Source organism: Populus alba, chromosome 16, assembly GCF_005239225.2.
Source record: "Populus alba chromosome 16, ASM523922v2, whole genome shotgun sequence".
Lineage (NCBI taxonomy): Eukaryota > Viridiplantae > Streptophyta > Magnoliopsida > Malpighiales > Salicaceae > Populus > Populus alba.
Window position 1 is genome coordinate 1,844,174 of NC_133299.1, and position 15,095 is coordinate 1,859,268.

At 34.6% G+C, this 15,095-nt stretch overlaps 2 protein-coding genes across 2 annotated transcripts; one reads left to right on the top strand and one right to left on the bottom strand.

Annotated features, from left to right (window-relative positions):
• Positions 1 to 341: 341 nt before the first annotated feature.
• On the bottom strand, positions 342 to 2,391 carry LOC118033146 (14 kDa zinc-binding protein). Its single transcript, XM_035038014.2, has 5 exons — positions 2,168 to 2,391; positions 2,018 to 2,075; positions 1,566 to 1,655; positions 770 to 887; positions 342 to 645 (listed from the first exon to the last, which is right to left on the bottom strand). Exons 1-5 carry the CDS (start codon positions 2,335 to 2,337, stop codon positions 578 to 580), a joined length of 504 nt encoding a protein of 167 aa, XP_034893905.1. The 5' UTR covers positions 2,338 to 2,391; the 3' UTR covers positions 342 to 577.
• Positions 2,392 to 7,439: 5,048 nt separating this feature from the next.
• On the top strand, positions 7,440 to 9,834 carry LOC118033147 (UBP1-associated protein 2B). The gene is made up of 2 exons (XM_035038015.2): positions 7,440 to 8,964; positions 9,478 to 9,834. The coding sequence occupies exon 1, from the start codon at positions 7,520 to 7,522 to the stop codon at positions 8,951 to 8,953; it is 1,434 nt and encodes a 477-aa protein (XP_034893906.1). The 5' UTR covers positions 7,440 to 7,519; the 3' UTR covers positions 8,954 to 8,964; positions 9,478 to 9,834.
• The last annotated feature ends 5,261 nt before the right edge of the window (positions 9,835 to 15,095 follow it).

Genomic DNA, 15,095 nt, shown 5'->3' on the forward strand with positions numbered 1-15,095 from the left:
TCGAGTCTGTCTTAGAAAAGGGCTATATATGAGTAACAATTTTGATCTATTATTTTTATTTGAAATGATGTTCAAGTTAATTTTTTTTTTTTTAATTCCTTAGTTACAAGTTAATTAGATTGTGGGTAAATTTGACCGCTTCAAGTTACAAGTTAATTAGTTACAAGCAATTGACAGGCTGCAAAAATTCAATTCGGAGAGCATAATGTTTTTTTCCCCAAAATCTGGAGGAGAAACTAAACTTGCAAGCAGCTTAGTCCATCAGATTGGCCTTAGCAGCAACAGAGCTCTTTAGCTTCAAGTTCAGAGCTAAATTTTCACAGAGGCTCCAACAATTGATAAAAAACCATCATTCTAAGATAATTTTTTAGTCGAGATGGATTCCATAAATAAGTTTTTGCCCTTGTAGCTCAGCTGATTAACACAACTCCTCAATATCTTCCAACATTATTTAGATAAATTGCCAGATACTGGTTCTTGAAATCTGTTTTTGGGTGTTACCCAATGAGGCAAACGATACAGCCATAAATTGAAAATCTTCGCCCGCTGCTTGGCTCCTTGTGCTTGAAATCCATCTTTAGCCAGGAGGCCAGTTCATTTGACGTCCACCCAGGAGGTGAAGATGAAGGTGATAGACAGATTGGGCTACAAGAAAATGTGCTTGCTTCAGAAAAGAAGAAAACAGCATCCAAAATAATTCACTTGAATATTTGAAATTGAGCTTCAATTAGAAGCAGTTCCACTTTAAGCACAGGGAAAGGCCACTTACATCCATTTGGTCCATCATTGATCACAACCCTATAACCATCTTCAAGCCCTTCCTGCTTTGCGACGAGCTTGGCAGTGTAAAGCAGCTGGCCTAGAATCTCACAATGCCTCTCCTCAGCCTAATGTAGAAAGTCCATAAGGTATAATCAGAAAGCTATTGTCATAATCCAGAAAAAAAAAATGATGAATTTCGTAGTTTATTTGTGGACTAATATGGCAACAAAAGATGATGGCATTTTTTCTTCAACAAGAAATAAGTATGCTTATATTATGGTTCTGTCTCTGCCCTGTCATTTACAAGAGAGCAGAAAATATTCTCTCCTTATTCCACTATCCTACAAGACTACCAACGCAGAGAGATACACAAATCCTTTTCCGTTTCATGGCCACAAAGAAGACAATTCATTTTTAGCATTCATCGATACTTCATGCTACACGAAATTTCTAACACCGTATATTTTTGTGAAATCCATGAATCAATAATTTTTTAGAGCACAAAAACAAAGCAAGAATCAAAACTAACAGCTAAACATATTCAGTTGGCCATACTTATCCAAAAATATTACTCGGTGCAAGAACAAATTAAGCTGATCGACCACGAACATCAAGTTTAGCAATTTAGGCATCAATGAAATTTGCCTCATCACATGCAGCTAGCTGGTGAGAGGATTTAAACAAAATGCCTTAGATCACTTATAAATGGTAAGCGACTACATAAAGATAAAAGCCAACACATGTAGAAATTTGTCAAAGCTAAACCACCACGATACAAGAAATCTACAGCGCGCAAGGATTACCTTGGATAGTCCAGTTAAACCATCCCTGACTTTTGGAATAAGTAGAATGTGCGTAGGTGCTTGAGGAGCAACGTCCCTAAAAGCAAGAACCTAGTAAAAGAAACAGACAATAAAAATCAAAACAGAAAACAAATAGCCGATCCCAACAACCTAAACAATCATTTTCTAGGCAAAATAGCATGCTAATCAAGATTGCCAAAATATGAAGCTACAAACCTATTAAAAAACATCATTTTCAGGCAAACCCACTTTGTGATAAACAGCAATCAGGGTTTAGAGTCTCTAATTAAACCCAATTTTGCACTAATCATACAATAGTCCAACAGTCAATGTGCACACAATCCCTTAACAAAGAACAAATTTGTCCACTAAAGGTAAAAATCTCTACCAACCCCAGCAAAAACCCAAAACAAACCTTAATTTAATACATCAAAAGGATAATCAATAAGTACCTTATCATCCTCATAAACAACTTTAGCTGGGATCTCCTTGTTAATAATTTTGTCAAATCTGCAAGGAAAAAAAGGGTCAAAATTAAATCACCAGGTTCAAATTCATTTTACCTTAACTAAAGTAAGAGAGAGGCGGTGTTTGAGAATTACATGGTGGGGGAATCGGCGGAGCGAGGCGCCGCAGCGGCGGCCAGAGCGGCGTCTTTCTCGGAGGACATGGTGGTGGTGAAGTGAGAAGTCAATACTGCGATACGGCTGTTTGGGTGCTTTATAGGGTTGTTAGCAGTGGCCTTATCTGGGCTCACACTGGCTGAGCTCATGCTTGTTCACTAGTCGCTTCCGCATTGGGTCTTTCTTTTGGGTTCCTTTTGTCTCTGAGAATGATGCCACGTCACTGTCATGAGGCTCTCTTTTTTTATAATAAAAATAGGATTATTCTCCGTTTTAAATTTTAATGATGCTAAGCTAACACGATTGGTTACGATTTTATAAAAGAAGAGACCGAAACTTTTCTATCATTTTTATTTTATAAAAAATAAAAATTTATTCTAAATTTATCTTAAATATATATTATTTTTATATATTTATGTCCTCCTCAAAACACAAACTAAAAATATTTATAGAATATCTCAAAACAACTAAAAAAATAAAAAGGAAATTAAAAAATAACTAAGAAAATTCAATAATATAATCTTTAGGCTAAATTCAGGCATGTTCCTGGCCGGAACTTGCTTTAATTTAATCTTCAGATTTTACATAGTCTATCCTACCATGAACAAATCCACTAAACATTCTATATCAGCAAAGATTGATTTGGGTGCTGGTGCGCAACTTTTCCTCGACAAATCAAGTCTATCCTACCATGACAAGGAATGGAATTGAATTAAGAAAAGGAGAAAGATGGCATTTGTATTTTTGGATGGTACGAGGGCTCATTGAATCTTCATCAAACGGAAATGGAAAGTTGGAAGATGTTGCTATTAAAATGTTTTTTCCAAGATTATGAGTACATGGGTTTCATCTCTGCCTTCAAGATGCATGATCTTGCATTATCGTTGTCTCGAGATGAGTTTTCCATCATAGTAAGCATTTATCTCGATATTTCTTGGGATAAAAAGAAGTCAAGACTCCCCAATTCTGTTTGCAAGTTACAAAACTTGCAAGCTCTATATATACTTTCTGATGGATTCGAAGGGTTGCTGAAATGATCAGCCTTGGATGTTTATACCTAACCACCAAGCAGAAGCGTAGATGGTGGAATAGGGTGTTTGGGGTCTTGCTTTATTCGTTATTGATTGTGAAAATCTTGAATGTTTGTGCCAAGATATGCTAGGTCTTAGAAGCCTTCGAAAATTGAAGATCGTAGGTTGTAAAAGCCTGTGATCTTTGCCCCGAAGTATGGAATATCTGACTCACTTGAGAGTCACTCTGTATTGCCGGATGTGAAAATCTTGATTTGAATATGGAGGAAGAGAGATGAAGTGAGTCAGAAAGTGAATCAACTCAGCCTTCGAGTGATGTGGCTGCTAGAATTACCAGCAGCGAAAGCTTTGCCAAACCGTCTTCTTGGATCTGCAACTCCTTACCATCGCCCATGATCAGTCGTCGTGACAATTGCGTCGTCAGTTCATCTGCTGCTCGTGGAATTGTCCCTCCCCCTGTCGGTCTTTATTTTGGATTCATGCTGTGGAGAGTTTGTTCGCTCCGATCTCTGCTGCAGTTTTAGGTCAATGGGAGCTTTTTGGGAGCTGTATATGGCGGTGGCGCCTCTATGTCTCTCCTCTACCTAGCTGTTTTGGCTTTCTGGAGAAGCTTTATCTTGCTAGTCTTGAATTATGGTCCTATCAATTGTTGAAGAATATTTCGTATATTATGAATGCTTCTTTCAATACTTTCCGATGGTTTCTCCCTTTTGGTTCAAGGCAACTGTCAATTTTTTGGATGATCATGACAGAAGAACATAGAATTTCTGACCTCCTGTCAAAAGATTGTGAAAAATGTAAAATTCCTCCTCTGAACCCGCGTATACCTGCAAATTGCTTCAAATCAAATCACTTGGATTGTTTTCTGTCCCGTTCTGCTCCACCAGTACCATTTTTACAGACAACCAAGCATCATTGATAGCATTCTGGGAACATCTTGCAGTGCTTGTTTTGAATGGTTACCAATCTTTCAACGCTAATGGATTAGCTCCATTACACCATGAGATATCTCAAACCTGCAGACTGGCTGTGAAACCAATTATTTTGTTCTTCAAGGGAGAAGAGCTGGGGCTTCACTTGAATCTTGTTGCTCTGAGTGGGAAGAACGTAAAACCCACAAAGATCAACAACCTGTGTGTTTTAATGGCCAGGCACAAATGATTACAGGGCTTTTACTTAGAGCTTGCTAGATGGAACCCCAGCTTGTGAATTCCTGGATCTCTTTTCCACAGCTCGAGAAAGCTGCTTGACTGCGTCTTTTGGGAGGTGGCGACGACGGCTCAGCCGAAGTCCTCCATCAACAACAAGAGTGGTTCCATTGAGATGTTTACCTTCGAAATTTAAACGAGTGAATGAGTTTCTCAGTCAAGGGAGAACGGAAATCCATCAAAAAGAAAAGGAAATCCAAGAGAATTAATATTAAGATTTGGTGTATTTGATGACCAAATATGCTGGCGAAGCATATGAAATTCAAAGAAAAAAGGAAAAAGGCAAGCTATACATGCATATACACCGGGAACAATTACTGTCCAATATTGTTTTCTTTAAATTTATATTTTAAACTTTTTTAAAAAAACAAAAGGAGGGTCAAAACAATTTAGCTTGCAGCCACTGAGATGAAGAGCTCATAAGCGTCGGCAGGCCTTCAATTCCAGACTCACAAGCCCAGGCTCATTTTTTAATAACAAAATTTAAAATAATAGATGGTATGTCATTTGTCTTTTTAAAACTTAAGTAGGAAAGACGTCATCAGCCAAGGCAACTGTGTTATTTATAAGCCCAAATTCTGATTACCATTATGATAATTAAAAAATTTAGAAAACTTATATTTTCTTGAAAACATAATTTTCAAGTTATTTTAACTCAAAAACACTTTATTAATATATTTATAACACTCACAAAACCATTCAATCAAATCTCCAGATAGCCAAACAATAATTCAAAAACCCAAATAAAATTGTTTAGTTTTGGTTTTCTCATCTTAAATCTGATTTTTCATATAACATCAAAGCTTTAAACAACCATTATAAAGTTCCTCTCATTTCATGAAACTCGTAAATATCAAGAAAATTCATTTTAGTGATTAAAAATAGAATTAACAATGAATTTCTCTCTTCTCGCTGGAAACACCCCCCTCCCTCTCATCTGTCTAATTAGGTTTTGAAAAATAACACAAATGAAATCAAGTATGAAAATTGATTTTTTAAAAAATTAAAAAGACCTAAATGGTATATATTATGTTATATTTAATAATCGATGACCGAAGTGGATTTTTCATGCAATTTTTGGCACACCATCTATTTTTTGTGTCTGTTTTAGTTTGGTCTAATTTTTTTTTTTAATTCTACTCTTGATTAAGTATTTAGAAGCAATTGACTTTCAATAAGTATCAAATCGCATAAACAAAAAACTTTAATCCTGATTAAGTTAAAGCTACATTAGATGCGGTAGATCAAAAGAAATGACAAATCCTTAGTCCTTAAAAATTCATTCTGTCTTGTACGGACTTATTTTCTATATCAATTTTGTTTTTGTTTTTTTTTTTTTTTAAGTTTCAATGCGAACCAAATTAATGAAAAATTCCACGTGAAAAAAATAATATAAAACGAACAATGATAGAGATTGGACGAAATAAATGACACGACATACAATGTATTGGAATACTTAAATTTTAGTCTCTATAAAATGATAGAGATTGGACGGCACTTTTTTTCATAGTTTTAAGAACTGATGTGGGTGGCTGTCACGATCAAAACTGGATTTTGAGTTTTTTAATCGGATTATTAAGATTAATTTTTTTTTAAAATAAAAACAATATTATTTTAGTAAAAATATATAAAAAAAATCAACAGCCTGTAACTAAATTTTTGACCGAATCTTACAAAATCAACCGGGTCGCCAAGTTACACCGAGTTTTTTTTTTTTTCTTGTTTTTTTCAATCCGGCCTGGTTTGAGCACCAGATCAGCCGAGTCTCGAGTTAATTTGCCGAGCTAGTCTAAATTTCAAAAAACTAAATATATATATATATATATATATATATATATATATATATATATATTTACCATATCATTAAAATTCAATGAAAAAGAATTTAAAGCACATATTAATTGTTGTTAAGAAATCTATAATCTAAATACATCTTAACATGGTCGACGGCTAGCTAATGTTCTTTAATATTTTTCCCATGCTGCTGCTCAGATTTCATTCACGTATTTAATAAATATTACAGCATTTAATAATCTTTCGAGACTAAATATTGCATGAAATAAAAAACTTTTCGCACACAAAAAAACTAAATTAACAATTGCATATTTTTTTTTAACTTTTTTTTTTATCATTTCATAATATAAAAAACAAAGATAACTAAAAATATTTTTTAAAAATTTATATTTTTTAAATGTAACGGTAAAAACTAATATAATATCAAAACACATATTTTTAATTAAACATGCATTAAATCTCTCTCATTTTATATAATAAAATATATTTTTGAGTAAATTTTATATATCAAATATAAATAAATATTTTTTTAAATGAACTTTTATGATTGATATCAACTTGATATATTTAAATAACTTTAATAAATCTTTCTCAATTTAATATTAGATTTGAAAATTAATGATTTTTCTTCACAAATCAACTTATAAACTTGTTTATTTTAAAAGTGTTTTTTAAAATAATTTTATATATATATTTTCAGATTTTTTTATATGCTAATGTTAAAAATAAATTTTTTAAAAAAAATATATATTATTTTTATATTTTTCTAATTAAAAAAAACAATTTAAAAACATGCATTTAACTTCAGTAAAAAGTCGAAAGCCAAAAGTAACAAATGAAAGCCACAGATAACAAATCTAAGAAGTCAGGTTGATATTTATAAGGGGAAATTTAAAATATATTCCTCAACTATTAGGATAATACCAATTTTACAATTAATTTATTTTTTATTTCATTATTTCCTTAAATAAGTTTTTATTTCTTAATTAGGATTTATTTTAGAATAAATTGATTTATTTTAATTAATATACAACATAAGCTAATTTATAGAAAAAAATAATTTAAATAAAACTTGATATTAAATTGTTTTCGATAGAAGTTTTTATTGAGAATTTCATAAATTTCGACATAAAATATTTTTGTTTAGGTACTAAATAGAAACTTAATGTATAGTTTGAGGGTCATTTCGAGGTTTTTCGTATGTATAAAATCGTTTCCCCCACGTTATCATCGGCCGACGCGAGCAAAAACCCTAGCCACCAAATCATTAACACTCTCTCTCCCTCCTCAAAGAATCGATGGCTAAAAAACGAAAACACGACGCCAAATCCACCGAGCCAGCGGAAGAGCCGCCGAAGAAGCAGCAACAACAAGAACCACCAAAAGAAGAGCTCCAAGAAGAGCAAAACGAAGAAGAAGTAGAAGAAGTTGAAGAGGAGGAGGAAGAAGAATACGAAGAAGTCGAAGAGGAAGAAGAAAACGAAGATGAAGCTGATGAAGAAAACAATCAAAACGCTCAGATCTCAGCTGGGGAGGTTCAAAACGACGACGAAGATGAAGATGAGGAGCCGGTTGAGAAACTTCTTGAACCGTTTGGAAAAGACCAGCTGATTAATTTACTTCGTGAGGCAGCGGATTCTCACCGGGACGTTGCGGAGAAAATCCGGCAAGTGGCTGACCAAGATCCAGTTCATCGGAAGATTTTTGTTCATGGGCTTGGATGGGATACGAACGCTGAGGCTTTGATGAGTGCGTTTAAGCCTTATGGAGAGATCGAGGATTGTAAAGCTGTGTGCGATAAGGTTTCGGGGAAATCAAAGGGGTATGGGTTTATTTTGTTTAAGAGAAGGAGTGGGGCACGGAAGGCGCTGAAGGAACCGCAGAAGAAGATAGGGAATAGGATGACAGCTTGTCAATTGGCGTCTATTGGTCCGGTTCCACAGTCGAGTGGTGGCCAGGCTGGGCCTGTTGCTGCGGTAGCGCAAGCGCAGCAGCCAGTTTCGGAGTATACGCTGAGGAAGATTTATGTGAGTAACGTGGCGGCGGATTTGGATCCGCAGAAGTTGTATAGTTTCTTTTCGGAGTTTGGAGAGATCGAGGAAGGACCCTTAGGGCTTGATAAGGCGACTGGGAAGCCGAAAGGGTTTTGTTTGTTTGTTTATAAGAGTTCTGAGGGTGCTAAGAAAGCGTTGGAAGAGCCACATAAGAGTTTTGAAGGGCATATGTTGCATTGTCAGAAGGCTATAGATGGGCCGAAACCAGGGAAATCTCAGAAACAACCGCAGCAACATCATAATTTGCAAAGCTCGCATTACCAGAGGAATGATGGTGGTGGTTATGTTGGTGGTGGCAGTCGTGGTGGTCATTTAATGGCGCCGGCTGCTTCTGGGGCTGGGATTGGGTTTAATCAGGGTGCTGCTGGTCCTGCCCTGAACCCTGCACTTGGACAGGCACTGACCGCATTGCTTGCAACTCAGGGTGCTGGATTGGGGGGGCTGACTAATTTGCTTGGGACTTTGGGGTCTGCTGCAGCTGTGAATCAGGGTGGTTTATCTGGTGCAGGTCATGGCATGCAGGGTGCCTATGGGAACCAGGCGAGCATAAGTCCGGGAGTGATGGGAACTTATGCGAATCAAGGAGCTATGCAGGGTGGATATCCAAACCAGCAGACGGGACAGGGTGGTTCTGGGAGAGGACAGCATGGGCAATATACTCCTTATATGGGTCACTAGGTGCCCCTCAGGTATAATAATAGTTATTCCGCACTAGCTGAATTTTTGGGTGATTTCACACCTTGATTATGGCTTTTTAACCCTCATATCATATTGGAAAGTTACAACTCTGCCTTTACCATGCATTTTCCAAACGATTGGAGGATGCAATAGAGGCATTGCAGGGTTTGTAGCACTATGCATCAAGAAGCCATTTTCAGTTTGTTCATTTTGTAGCTTCTTATGCATTTAATGATCAATCCATGCACTTTTAGCATTTTTAATGCGCTCTATTCGAATGCTAACATTTATTTGGTAGTCTGTTTTTTCAGACTAGTTTTTCCACTTGAAGGTGAGTAAGGTCTTGTTCGAACCATACTCGCAGGAAATTTTTTTTGCCTCTGAATTCAATTACGTTTAACTCTTTACATGCTTCAGCATTTAAATTGATATTTCCGTGATTCTTTTAACCAATTTGTGAAAGATTCTGGCCCGAAACCTTTTCTTGGGAAATTGTTTTTTATGTTTTCTCATTCATTTTGCAGATCCCAAATAGGTGCATCAGTCTTTTAAGTACTGGCCTGCTGATTCTTCTGAAGTTTATGGAGCTTATGCAAATGAAGTCTTTATAAATATGACCAAAAGTTACTCTTTGCTGCAAAGGCCAGAATCTTAAAATGTCAAATGATGTTTATGTTTTCTCTACTTATTTTCTCCATTTCCTGCTCCTTTTCATTTTTAAAATATGTATTTTGAGATTCAGTATTTGGTTTAAAAGCTTTGGGTACAATTTGACTAATTTCAAGTTCTGTATACTCTTTGGAGTCAATGTTGTCGAACAAAAATGTCTTTTGAAATTTCTATCATTAGGAATACATGTTGCTTGAACTATTTACTTTTCAGGTGGTGCTTTTCTTTAAATATTCCAGTGTACTTGGTTTTGTTTATTAGAAATGAATACTTTCAACTCTTTTATTATCTGAATCTATTTGCATTGAAATGATGTATATTGGAACCGAAACTTTGCTGTGATCTATTGGTGCAATTTCTTGTGATGCACCCTCAACTGAAATTTGAAAACAATCTGATGTGCATGGTGAATATGATAATGTAACACAGGCTGCTTATAATTTCTCTCTGGAAGTGATCTTTCTGTGCAGGTTAAGAGCTCTAGTCCTCGCTACCTTGCTTGCAGTAATGTTACGTGGTTGGGTGGAAATTGTGGGGGGAGGGGGATTTTTTTGAAACTTTTAACATAATTTGATCATTCAGAAATCTGTAAAATTGTCTTGTGATGCAAAAATGGTTTGACAATTTTTTACCGGGAAGTTTTAGAAGCAGTGGTTTTATGATGCGGAACTGTTTTAACTGTGGATTTTCCATGGTATTGGGATGTTAAGTTGATCGAATTGTTTCACTCACATAGTCCATAATAGAAGCGTACATTTTTTTTTATTGAAAACTGGTTTTGACAACTTCTCCAAGAATTGGAACTTCCTCTCCCTTCCATCAGAATCATCTTTTAGAAAATTTTTAATTTTTATGGTATGGGAGTGATTTAGCTTGTGGTTTAACCCAGACAAAGTTATCATGTATGTTTTGAAATAGTTCAGAGATCCAATGCTTTTGAAGGCAGCATACTTTTTTTCATCTCCCTTGGGTAATGCTTGCTCTCTAAAATTTGCCAGTTTTGAAATCAAAACATTTGAATAACTTCTGTTACCGGGAGAGATGTTAGCTGAGAGAAGAATGAGATTTGTTTCTATCACTGTTCAATGATCAGTCTGCATAAGTTATTTTATTAAACTTGCTTTCACAACACTGCATAAGAGGCCCAAGGTGTGCCTTTATGGATGTGCTGGTCACTGAGCCACAGAAAAATGGGTGGTTGCAAGGGAGTTAAAAGGTAAGAAATTTGTTATAATGAAATTCTTTAGTTCTCCTAATGAAGTCTATTAATTCTCTACATTGTAGAACTACATGGAATTGCACAGGCCTTGTCTAGATCCAAGCTGTTCAACCCTTGCTAGATTTTGATTAAGTTCAGTGGTGTTAATTCGCAAGTTGAAAGCATTTTGCATACAACCTTATAACAATGTAATAAAAGGAAATAACGTGTGCAAATTAGTCAGAAGATTATAAATTAGTTCTAATCAAGTTCTCTAATTTTCTTAATGAAGACTGTTAGTATTATTTTTACATCTTAGTAAACAAGTACATAGAATTGCATTGGCCCTGTCAAAAAATCATGGAGTTACCCTGTTAGATTTTGATTAAGTTCAGCTGAGTTAAATTTTGCGAGTCAAAAGCATTTTTCCTATTACCTTTGACAATGTATAATAGGAAATATAAGGTGCACTATTTTGTTTCTTATTTTTGGTGTGCCTGCACGCATGGAAATCATGCCCTCTATATGGTTTGTTTGCATTTTCTTACTCATCATTTTCATCACTCTGTTACATTTTGCTAATGACAATATATTTTGTTCTATGAATGACACAGAATTTGTGCTTGAAAGGGTAAATTAATGGTATCTAGGATAACTTTTTTTGGGTCACATGTAATAACCCTCTACCTATTTGAAATAGAAAAAATATTTATTTATTGTTATTTTACTAACCATTTTCACAAATATATGAACAAAAAAAAGTATGGACTAAACAGAGTGACAGCATTTTTCGCTGAAAGCACGGGGTAGCTGAAAGTTATTATTTTCTACCACAGGTTTCAAAGATCTAGTTACGTTTCTCTGTTGTGTTCATATTTTGATCCTGAGTGGATTTGATATGGTTCACAATGTGCAAATTTTTCACATCTGTCACATTTCCCAAGTTTTCGTTGCCTTTCCACTCCAGACTTTCAGCACTATTTTCATGGAATTTCTTCCTTTGTCTTTTGAGAACTCCAGAAACTTTTTGCCTGTTATCATCATTTGGATGTATTGCGTTAAAGCACCTTATGCACCCGATAGGCTCTTGGAATTCTCTCTTTTGCCGTCCTCAATGTGTTATGACAAAGATTTAAGAAGTACACAGTTCTCCTGTCCAAAAAAAAAAAAAAAAGTTTAGACTGGGACACGGGGAACAGTTTTTGGAGCAAGTCATGTTTTCTTCCCTAATGCTTTGCACCCCGTTCTTCTCTCATGCGTGAGCTTGAATGCGATTGTGAAGTCTGGATGGGTTGGGTTGAAGCTGGGAGTATCATCTAATTTTGATCACCGTGGGAGCTCAAAGTGCTCTCAAACAAGGAGGCATGGCTGCGAGATGACCAGGATGAATGATTAAGATGCCAATGGCCTCCCTGTTTCCGAGTGTCGTTGGTGGGTGGCGTTAGGGTTCCGGCACAAGGCATGCAATTTGCAACTGAGAAGGTTGCCATTCCATGTAAATTCTTTCTTCGGAGTGGGCTGAAGCCCTAACTTGTAAAGTCTTGATGTCACCAGGCCTAACTTGTAAGTGTTGGTTTGACTTGCACCCTTTGGGAGTATGATTTCGTTGATTTTTCTTTATATAGAATGATTAGGGCAGTTTTTTTATTCGAAAAAAAAATAGAAAAAAAGTATAACAAATTAGGCCCATGTATTATCAAGCCTACCGCAACCGTTAACAACCTGAAGCCCAAGCCCTGCGGTGATTATTTCATATAATAAACAAATGGAGTCCTTGAAAATCAAAACTAGATAAGAGAAAAAAAAAAAAAAAAATCACTGTTTATTTAATATTCCTACCACTAAAATCAATACTGATGAATGCTGCCATCCATGTTTGAAGGTGTCCAATAAGTGCACAGTTTCAAATGGAGTCTTGACATTATTGCTTTCTCTCTCAGTGCTGGGAGCCCTGAATTTCATAGACCATGAACACTTAGCTTCATTGCACCCTGTTACATGCAAGCCTCAATCCGCTCAGCTTCGTTCTGCTATATAAAAAATTGTTTCAAGGACATGAATCCGTGAAGCAAACAATAGCAGTGAAAAAAAACCATTCTTCCTAGAATAACAACTCATTCATACGAGATTTAAAGTTTAAAATTATATGCCAAAATGTTAATTATCCATAAAAAGGTCACATTGTTTTTTTTTTTTTTTTTTAATATAAATTGTGCAGCCAAGTCATCTGAAATTGAAGATTTTAAGTGGTTGGGTGATGATTTACCATAACTAGATAGAAATATACTCTAAAATAACCTAACAAATATTTTTATGGACCAGTAGAAGGAGACTAGACCTAAAAGAAAAGTTAGTTCGTCGGACCAATATAATAATTAAAAAAAAATCATAATTTTTTATTTAAACATTGAATTTTTAGAAGATTTTTGAAACCAGTTATATATATAGAACTTCTTTGGCGGTTAATTAATACACTACACATATTTCATAAAATTAGATAGATTTTTTTATATATAGACTAGATTGGTTTTTGCTATTATATAAATAGTTGGCGTGTTATTCAAGAAAGATTTATGAATTATTAACCTTCAAAAATATAAAAGAGTTTTCTAGTTTAGAATTGAAACCCTAAAACTTGAAAAATCGTAGTTCGACGGCAAGAGGCTTAAAGTAGACGAGGGATCACTTGATGGGCATCATTGAAAGGAAGTCCATTATCGAACCCTGTAGCAGCTCTGTCACTAACCATTTTGGGTTTGCTGATCTTCATCTCCCTCCTTCAGCAGCCATGGAGACTCGCTTCCTTACATTGATCCACACAACTACTGTACTAAGATAGCTATTTATTTAGAAAACCACAATTAAACAAGTTTTATTTTAAGATTTGTAGTGCGATCGTGTTGATCTCTGTCTGTGAAGTCGGAAATGTTTGTTGGGCACAGAGTTGGTGTCTCGTGCATGCTTGTTTAAAAAGCATTCCTCCGTAGGTCATCGGAACTTGTAGATGCAAATTCTTAGGGGCTCATGGCCTGCTGTACCCCACCAGCCTATTAGAGCACATGCTTGCCTGCTCAATGAGGACGCCGGCAGTCCTTAAATCATGTTATAAACAAGAATAAATCGAGTGATAATCAATATTAAAGAAATCGTTTAGCCATGAGATCATGTTAAAGCTCCAAATCAGCTGTGGGATATTTGAATCTTAAAGTTGTATTTGGTTGTTTGGATCGAAGGAAAATATATCTATATATAAATTAATGTTTGGTTTTCTTTATTTAGCTGATTTTATTATAGATTTGACTTGATATAGATTTCAGTTACCAAGTTTTTTTTTTAATAAAAAAAATCAAAATGACTGGTTGGATCAGATTTAACATCTATATTCCAAAATAAATACATAGAGATATACTGTAAAAACGCAACTATTTTCCCCTTTGATTTCCTATGGCTAGATCCATAACTTGTGTTCCTAACATTACAAGAAAAAAGAAATGATAATACGGGTAAAAAAATTATCTTAATCCAATAATTTAAACAGTTAGATGAGGTTTCAAGATATGATTTATATTATTCTCTAATATATTCCTTCAAGTGAAAGTCCTTTGAGCTTGAAACTTGTAAAAGTTCACATTACTTTGTATTTAATTTTTATCAAATAAATAAAGATGATAAGATTTGAACTCCTGATCGCTTGGTCATTAAAGCTCTGATACAATATTAAAAAACAATCTTAATTAAATAGTTTAAGCAATACAGGCAATAGTTTTCAGCATCATTAGAGTAAACTTTATCTTAACAAAATTAGAGCCATATAAAATAATATACAATTACCAAGAGTAAAACTCAACACATGCTTCTAATTCCATAGTTTAATGCTCCAGCGATTAATTAAAATTCTACTCAGACTATGAGATTAAAAAGCTTATTAAATATGTTTTAGTACAGTGGCATGTAGAGGGGAGTAGGTGGACCACATGATCTGCATAATACTCTCCCTTCTGAATAACATTAAAAAAATATACTTTCCATTTCTTTTTTCAAGGCAATTATAACTAGAGTTGGAGGTGGGCTTTCTGTTTTTTTTAAATTATTTTTTTTATGAAAAATATTAAATTGATTTTTTTATTTTATAATTTTGATATGATAATATCAAAAATAAAATAAAATTTTTAAAAAATTATTTTAATATATTTTTAAATAAAAAATATTTTTAAAAAATCTATACACCACAGTATTAAGTACTTTAATATGCTAATCCGGGGAATATACAATTTA

Bases quoted from the DNA above. Each gene is read 5' to 3' on its own strand.
- LOC118033146 (XM_035038014.2), bottom strand. From the start codon at position 2,337: ATGAGCTCAGCCAGTGTGAGCCCAGATAAGGCCACTGCTAACAACCCT. The intron at 2,076-2,167 runs GTAATTCTCAAA...TTTTCCTTGCAG, and splicing joins TCCGCCGATTCCCCCACCAT to ATTTGACAAAATTATTAACA. The intron at 646-769 runs GTAAGTGGCCTT...ATTTTCTTGTAG, and splicing joins CAATGATGGACCAAATGGAT to CCCAATCTGTCTATCACCTT.
- LOC118033147 (XM_035038015.2), top strand. From the start codon at position 7,520: ATGGCTAAAAAACGAAAACACGACGCCAAATCCACCGAGCCAGCGGAA.